We start from the raw sequence: 9,383 nt of genomic DNA on the forward strand, positions 1-9,383 counted from the left end.
TGAAAAGTAATATGGCTCCTATAATGTTGTCCCAACACAAATTGATTGTTAACTTAATAGTTTTTACAAAATAAAGTGGATTGAACATAAAATAAAGTCTGAAAAAAAAAGCGTAAGAATTGTATTGTTTCGACTAATTTTTAAAAAGTAGTTTAAACAAGCAGCAAAAGTGAGTGCATTTTTTTCAGCATTTTAAAATGCAAATTAATAAGAAAATTAAATGCATTAAATCAAAATCAGCCCAAAAAAATCTCAGATGTTTTGAACATGCATCTGACAAGATGAGTTGTGTTTGTTCCAGTTCACTCTCCTTGGGCCGGGCCGATCCGTGCCATGGCCATCACCGTCCCGCTGGTCATCATGTCAGCCTTCGCCACACTCTTCACCGTCATGTGCCGCAAGAAACAGCAAGGTTTGAAAGCGTCTGTTTTCTCTGCTTTTCTCCAGATTATTTTAGTTTATTTGAGTTAACATTTTGTTCAGGTTAAATGGTTATAAAAATGCTATTATTTAAAAATAGATGCAATAAAATATGTAGTTTTTAAAAAAATATTTTGTATATTTCATCTGGTGTGATTGCTTATTTTAAGTAACAAGTATATTTTTTATGTTTTTTTGTTTTAATCAAATTTTTATTTTTAGATGTCAGATTTGAATGCGATATATTCACTCTTTTTTTTTTACTAATATTTTCATATTTTTCTTAATTTTTGTAATATTTTTTTTATATTTGCATTCAACAAATTTTCTTTAAAACGTTTTTATGTTTTAGTTCAATAGCTGAAATATTTTTAAATATTTCTAAAAATGTTTTTTTATTATTAAATAAATGAAATAGATTTTAATGCTTGTTTTCAATGAACAAAAATTTTTGGATGGCTTAAGTTTAGGTCAGACAACATAAAGCATGAAGTAAAACATAATATAATGATATAATTATGATGTAATGAAACTATTTTTTAGTCAATAACAAAACAACTACATTATTTAAACCTAAAACATGTAGTTACTCTTGTGTGTTTCTATAAAGGCAGATGGGATGGTGGGGGGAATGTAAGACAGAAACATCTGCTGCTCAAACATGGACAAATTAGGCTTTACTCTCAGTTCTTACGGTGCTCTAAAAGTCATATGGAAACAATAAATGTGCTCTTTTTTCTTCTTCTCCACAAACCTGATGTGATCCTCTCGACTGTGTGACTGCAGAAAACATCTACTCTCACCTGGACGAGGAGAGCTCGGAGTCTTCATCGCAGACCACGGCTCTGAGCGCAGACAGACCCTGGCCCAGACCCAAAATCTTCATCTGTTACTCCAGCAGAGACGGAGCCAAACACCTCGCCGTCATCCAGAGCTTCGCCTTCTTCCTGCAGGACTTCTGCGGCTGCGAGGTGAAGACACACAAACACTACGGCCTTAAGAAAAGTGCTGATGCATCTCAATCTAAATACTTGTACACTACAAGTAAATAATGGTGCATTTTCGTATGACTGAACTCGAAGCAGCCACTAACCTGACAAAACGTAAAATAGTTATTTTTCCTCGTTGGATCACCTCAGTGTGGTATGGCAGGGCATAGATGTGGTCTTTCTGTCTGAGAAGGCTGTCAAACTGACGCTGATACAGGCTTCTGGATCAGATGAATTAATAGACTGCTAATGCGCCATCCTGTGGACATAATTGCAACAGCAGTTTCTTTTATTGAAAAAGTGCAGCTCTTTTTTTATACTTTACAGAATCATCTCGTGGGCTGCATTAAACCCATTTACGGGCCTGATCTGGCCTGCGGGGTGTGTGTTTGACACCCCTGGTTTAGCCAGATATTAGTGTAAAGAGTACCTGAAAACCATACTTGAGTAAAAGTACAGATACCTTACTGTAAAAATTACTCTATTACAAGTTACAAGTCACCAATCCCAATAAGGCTTGAGTAAAAGTATTAAAGTATCTGATTTTAAAAGAACTTAAGTATTTTACTCATACTGAATGTAGGCTCAAAGAACACCAAGAAAGCTCATCAGTGCTGGTACTGCTTGATGTGCCGACTTCGACATCATTTGCTGCAGCCATGTTGCTAATTAAACACCTGGTATTAGGCAACCTTATGCTTTTGATTTAGCTCATAAATAGCATACAGCACCTTCAGCACCCTGCAGATGGCGATATTGTCTCGTTCGGCCAACAAATTAGCCGTGGTAGATAAAGATGCCGACTTGTCGCGCACAAGCATGTAACTAGTAACAATAAGCGTCCGTTCAAATGTAGTGGATGTATTCAAAAATGTAGTCAAGTAGAGAGTAAAAGTTGCTTATATTTTTATACTCGGTACAAGTACAAAGTAGCCAAAAAAATACTTAAGTAAAGTAACGAAGTCCATTTACTGAAGTACTTTACACCACTGGATATCAATTACGAGTAATACAATAGATGCGAGCATGAAATAACTTGCTTAAAACATCTTCCTCTATATGACTACAACCATACAAATGCATTTTTGTAACTCTAAATAAAATAATATTATAATTGAAATAAAAAAGAAACAAAAAATGTCATAAATAAATAGACACTATTATAAAAAATGTAAAAATTAAATTTAAATAAATAGAAATCGAAAAAATGCTTAAAATATATCAAAATAATATGTAAATGTTAATATAAATATTAAGAAAATAAATAAATATATATATATATATATATATATATATATATATATATATATATATATATATATATATATATATATATATATATACGCACACACACACACACACACACATCCACCTGATGCATTTAAATCCACTCGCAGCGCCTCTTTACCCCTTTACCTGCCACTGACACATCCGTCAATGAATCCCTTTATTCCGAAACACATCTGCCAGAGTAATTGTACGGGATCTGGCAACACAGTGTCTGAAAACTGTACTTTTTTTGAACCAAAGTGGTTGTCTATTACATATGGTATCATCATTCCTCTTGCCTAATATATAAATGTTGAGAAAATAAATATCAACCAAAATTTTATATACAAATACACTATCATTTAAGCTTAATTAGCTTTACAGCAATTTTAGTTGTAGTTGTATAGTTCTATTGTGCTTTTGATCAAGACGCTTCATCTAAAGTTTCATTGTGTAAAGCCTTCATGTAGACTGATGTGTGTCTGTGTGTGCAGGTTTCTCTGGACCTCTGGGAGCACCTGGAGATCTGTAAGGAGGGTCAGATGTCCTGGTTGAGCCGGCGCATCGACGAAGCCCACTTCATCATCACCGTCTGCTCCAAAGGCCTGAAGCACTTCGTGGAGAAACGCCACCGCAAAGGCAAAGCCACATCCAAAGAGAAAAACCGAGAGCCGAGCGCTAGCGACTCCAGCAGCAGCAGCAGAGATCTGTTCATCGTGGCCTCCGCCATCATCTCAGAGAAACTCAAAGAAGTGCACCAGAAATCCTCCGACCTGTCGCGCTTCATGTCTGTGTATTTCGATTATTCCCATGAAACCGATGTCCCGACTTCACTCAGCCTGGCGCCGAAGTTTAAGCTGATGGATCAGCTGCCGCAACTCTTCGCCCGATTGCATTCGCGCCAACTGAGTTTGACCGATCGTGAACCACAGCCGCCGAATGTTAGCAAACGCAACTACTTCTGCAGCAAATCGGGACGCTCGTTATATGTTGCAATTTATAACATGCATCAGCACGTCACGCAGGAGCCTGATTGGCTGGAGAAGGAACTCATGCCTCCGCCGCTGCCTAATAAACGCACCATTCCTGAAAAAGTAGATTCAGGATTGGTGCTAAATGAAGTCAAACTCAAGCATGGGTCAGAAAGCGAGTGTCCTCCAGTGAGGAGTAACGTTTTGATTTTGCCGCAGACGCCTCAGGTGGGAGTGTCTTTGAGTTTGTCGAGAGAGGATCTCGGGGAGGGATCGTCCAGTCAGGATGCGGGTTCATGCCGGCCAGTTCCTCACACTGACGGATCCGCCAGTCCGCCGGAGATGCCCAGAGATTCGGGGATCTACGATTCATCTGTGCCGTCGTCAGAGCTCTCCATCCCGCTGATGGACGGACTCTCACCGGATCACGCAGATAACTCGTCTTTGGCTGACAGCGTGTCCTCCTCTTCAGGACTGGGTGAGAGTTCAACATGTTTTTGAGCATGCATGAATATATTGTTATTTTTTAGGGAAAATAGATATATTTTACATTTAACCCCCTTATTTGTTGCCTCTGGAACACTTTTTGGATCTACATCACTTTTTTTCCAATTAAATCCTAATCTAATCATGACAAACTATATATCGTTGGAAAGGTCTAGAACTTCTGAATACATATTTTACCACTGTTTTTTGTAATGTACGAAGAGTAGAAGATTAAGGGTGCTTTTACACCTGTGGATCGATTGTTTTGTTCTGAAACAGGGATTAAAATTGTTACAATGTTGCATTTTATTCTAGTTACGGTTTGGTTTCACACGGCAAAGTTTCTAAATGGACTAAAATAGTCACATTAAATAGATTTAAACATGTCATAATTCTTCATATAGCCATATATGCCTATTACCAGGGCCAGACGGAATCTGTGGACGTTTTTTGCTATTTCTGCGGAGAATTTTGGTAAAAATCTGCGGATTTCTGCGGAATTATTTTGGGAGTATCCAGCGGAGTATCATAACTAAAACCTTAATATATTAAATAAAAAGTAATAAATTACAGAATAAAAACTGAATAAATTCATATTTACGCATTTACTCAAGTAAATAAATAGAATTAATAATGGGCTAAAAATCTCCAGAAATCTGCGGAATTCTGTGCGCGCAGATTCCGTGTGGGCCTACCTATTACATATCCGTAATACACTGTGATGGTTCATTAGTTGGTTGGATTGTTTTGCTTTCTCACTACAAACGATCTGCTCCAGAGTTTGTTTCAATCGAGCTGAGACCACCTTATTCAGGCGAACTGAAGCCAATTGTTTTGGTGCGGATCTGAGCTCGATTGCTGGATTAACATATGCCAAACGAGCCACGTTAACTGTGGAAACGTACCAGCTTCCGAAACAAAAGGCGTGAAAGCACCCTAAAACACGACCAGTGGGTGATGGTTTACTGTTACATATTTATACCACAATGTTGTAGTGTAAACTAGTGGTCCCCAACCACCGGGCTGCGGACCGGTACCGGTCCATGGAACAATTGGTACCGGGCCACATAAGAAATCATAAATTATTTCTGTAGAAAATATTCCCCCCACGACTTCTTTCTTCCACTTACCCCCGGCATCTCGCGTGAAATGGACTATGCCAAAATCCACCACAAAGCGGGAAGAACGTAGTGGTTGTTGATAGTTTAAAGGGGTGGTCCACTACGATATTATATTTTAAACTTCAGTTGATGTGTAATGTATCTGTGTGAACATAAACAGCATCTCTGAATGTAAAATATTCAAAGTTTAATGCAAAGGGAGACCTTGATTTGTACAGAGTTAGCTTAGCAACGCCTACAATTAACGAATTTTGGGGACTACAAAAAATACTTCCGCCCCCTGTGAGATCACAAAAGTTCGTTATTGCGCATCCCACACTGCGCAGGTAAAGGCCGTGGCCAGAGGCGCTGTAACGTTACTGCAGAGAGAGAAATGCCATCCTGCTGTTTCCACAGAGCTGTTCTGTTTCTGTTGTTGGGCTTCCAAATGACACGACCCAAACACAGAAGTGCTTACAGTTCAATATTAATTATGTTCCAGAGAACTATAAAATACATAGCAAGCATGATTTGACAAAACACAGCTTCCAGAATCTCTCCCAGTTCAGTGCTGGATTCAGTTAAAATCTCCTCAAAGATGGAGCAAGGAGACGCTGTGAACTCTGAGTCATGACCTGTAAGTGTTTTTATTTGTTAAAATTGATCATGACATGTACAGTGTCTAACTTTAACGGTGTGTTATAGCAAAGATGTAAACAACGGGAAATTATGGTAACCGCTAACGACTTAGCTAACGTTACAAATCCATATTTATCAAACGGCTGTAAACGCACACACACACATACACATACACGCACTCTTGGCCAGCACCTGCGTCTCTCTGTGTGAGACGGCAGAATTTCTCTCTATAGGCAGCTATGCTATGCGTTTTACAACTCGGACAATAAAGTCGCAAAAGATATGTGAACGATTCATGTTACTTACACAGGCATATTCCGCATATGCATGAAAGACGTCCTGTAACGCATTGATTTAAAAAAAATACAGCAATGATTTCCCAACTGGAGTGTAACATCAAAAACAAATCAATCCAGGCTCACAAAGGTCTCATCTCACATCTTGTGCTTTATTCTGTCACCACAGAAAATAACTTAATCCGAGCATGAGAGAAAAAGAACAATAAAAATCTCTCCCGCGCACATGCGCTTCTCGTGTTACAGATACTTCATCGTATACACGCATAAACACACTAAAAGGCACAGAAACAGTTAAAGGAGCCGCATCCCATTTTCACTCGTTACAGACACGTGTTGACTGACTGACTGACTGACTGACTGACTGTTTACACAAAACGCGCGTGCTTGTCAGGGCGTGACGTGAAGCCGATCGGCGTATCACAGCATATTATGATGATGACCAATCAGAGTCACTTGAGGGTGGGCCTTTTAGAGGAACTAGGAAATATGACAGTCGTTTTCATGTTAGCTGAGTAGCTGTGTATAATCAAAGTGAGATTTATGAAAAAATAACACGATTTCCTTCAAGTTAAACATGAGCACACATTGCTTTGCATCTTATTAACACAACCAAGCCTTAAAAATAACATTCTGGACCACCCCTTTAAAATTATAAAACAAGGTATTATAGAGTCCAAATCAGCAGAGCATTTAAGGATTGTGCATATATGTGTGCGTGCATCGCGCAGTAATAACCCGAAATCATTGCAATATGTATCTATATGGAGTTTCACATAATCATACTCATTAGGGCTGTAACATGCCAATGCATACATTTAATTCGGCTATACGGTTGTATTATTGTTAATATGTTCATCAGTTGAGATGTTTGGCACAGATGTTATGTATTTGATCCATATAAACCTTGATTGAAACATAATCAGACCGCGATAGTGCAACTAGCGCATGCGCACTGAGTTGTTCATGATTAACCTGGATGCACGAGTGCAGCAGCTGTGTTCACGTGTAGACCCAACCCACTGGTCTAAACCAAAAGCAATTATGGAAAACTATATATCATTTGAAACATTCAAATATCTAGTTTCCATATTTGCTGACTGATTTTTGATAGATATTACTGATCAACAGTTATTTATTAATTTGCAATAAGGATACTCGATTGTAAAGCATTACTTCGCTACAGCAATCCACATGTAAAAATTAGTTTGGATGTTTTTTAGAGGCTTAATTCAACTTAAATACCACCAAATTCCCACTCCCAGACATCCCAAGTTGGGGAAAGGTATTTTCGGGGGACACAGAGATGATTTGCGGGTGGTCACGGGGGAGTGGGTACCTAAAGAACGGTGGTACATGTGCGGGCGCTGAATCTGAAGAGCGGTGAGGGTGTGTGCGTGCGATGAATCTGAAGAGCGGTGGGGTTGAGTTGCGCTCAATGTACCTGAAGAGCTAGGAGGGATGCGGTGGAGACTATATAATGACGTGTTTAATGACACGTGATTTCCGGGAGATTATCATTCGTTTGTGGGCATCCGGGAGTCTCTATGCATTTGTGGGGGACTCCTGGAACTTCTGTGAGAGTTGGGATGTCTGCCATCCTGCTTTAGGATTGTACTTAACAATTATTGTCAAAAGTATGAATAAATATAGTTCATATTCCTTAAAACATTGGGGACAGCCTTGTTTGATCGTCAATGAGAACTGGAGGTCATGCGGTCCTGTTTGGTTCTGCGGTCAAGCTAAATCTTATTGAAAGCTTATTTTTTTGACATTTCAACTTCAACTTCATGTTTTTGCCAAATGCAAATTTATATTATATCTATTCGAGCCTCAGCTGGGCCAGTTGGTGTTTCTGTGTGGAGTTTGAATGTTCTCCCTGTGTTTGCGCTGGTTTCCTCTCTGCGCTCCGGTTTCCCCCACAATCCATTAAGGCATTTCATTTTACAGCACTTGAATTTTCTCTATAAGTGCAGGTATTAGTTTGCATCTGCACCAGGCTTTACCCTTTAATAATGATGTGTGTGTTTTATATTGTCAGGTGACGAGGAGCCTCCAGCCGTCAGCTCACTGCACTGCACAGCACACACAATATGCAAAGCAGATCTCCATCATCAGCACCTCCACCCGAGTGAAGGACTCATAGCTGCAGCCTCCACCTGATGCCTTCAGCTCCACTCGCAGCGCCACTTTAACCCTTTTCCTGCCACTGACTCATGCGTCAATGAATCTCTTCATCCGGAGACACATCTGACAGATTAATCTAAAGGGATCTGGCAACGCTGTGTCTGAAAAACTGAACCAAAGTGCTATGGATATGCTATCGTCATTCAGACCTTCTTGCCTTAAAATGGGTTTGAACCTGTGGACGGACCTGAATGTGAGAGTCCTTTAACATGTAATTTCAGCTTTATTTATTGTATTAACTGGCTTCAGATGTGCGGGATAACCTGTTGTGCTCACTGCAGATGTGTAGATTGGGACTTTTTACATAGCAACACTCAATTTTAGAGGCGTTTCAGGAGCTTTTAGGTCTTTATTTTTGTTTATGGATCTTTAAAAACGTTTCGGAAATGTTCACCGCATAGCATAAACAGATTAGCATAGGTCTAATGTTTGCTTTATGACAAAGGGAAGAATGAGATGCTATTTTGTTAACTTTATAAATGTAAATGTTTCATCTGTGTACGGTTTTATCCAGGTTTTGTACAGTTTTTTAGTATATTAGGAGTGATTTCTACATTATATAAGCTTTGTACTGTTTTATAGTACTCTAATGTAGGAGGTACACAATAAAACTAAGATTTATATGCATTGTTGTTACTGTTCATGCTTCTTAAAGTATAAATGCTTGAATAACTCTGCGGTACCGGGTCCGTGATGTCATCAACTTTCGCTTTAAGATTTAAAGGGCCAGCATTGCACCAGAGCCCCGTAAGTGGTTTCGTTTGAAAGTGTAGAATCTATATTGTATGCACATATTCATCACTTTGGTTTTTATTCTACTGTACAAAAGTTATTTACACTTAAATACACAGTATTTTGGATACCCGAGCTGGTTATTGAACATTGGTTCATTTTCATATTTTTCATATGACACATGTACAAGTTATAGCTCAAATGAAAGCTCTTGCCGGTGCTCATTCAGTTCTAGCATTCTTTTACTGAATTATATTCACATATCAAACAGTTGCTTAATGAATCTTGGTGTTT

General features: G+C 38.9%; 1 protein-coding gene across 3 annotated transcripts in view; it reads left to right on the plus strand.

The window, feature by feature from the left end:
- The window catches only part of il17rd (interleukin 17 receptor D), an 84,099-nt gene extending 75,111 nt beyond the window's left edge, over nucleotides 1-8,988 (plus strand). For 2 of the 3 annotated variants that reach the window (NM_153660.3, NM_001328553.2), the window contains 4 exon segments: nucleotides 302-412; nucleotides 1,207-1,391; nucleotides 3,173-4,127; nucleotides 8,212-8,988. In NM_153660.3, coding sequence (NP_705946.3) covers nucleotides 302-412; nucleotides 1,207-1,391; nucleotides 3,173-4,127; nucleotides 8,212-8,333 — 1,373 coding nt within the window. In that variant the 3' untranslated portion in view covers nucleotides 8,334-8,988. 3 annotated transcript variants of the gene reach the window in all.
- The last annotated feature ends 395 nt before the right edge of the window (nucleotides 8,989-9,383 follow it).

The sequence above is a fragment of the Danio rerio genome, chromosome 11 (assembly GCF_049306965.1).
Source record: "Danio rerio strain Tuebingen ecotype United States chromosome 11, GRCz12tu, whole genome shotgun sequence".
NCBI lineage: Eukaryota > Metazoa > Chordata > Actinopteri > Cypriniformes > Danionidae > Danio > Danio rerio.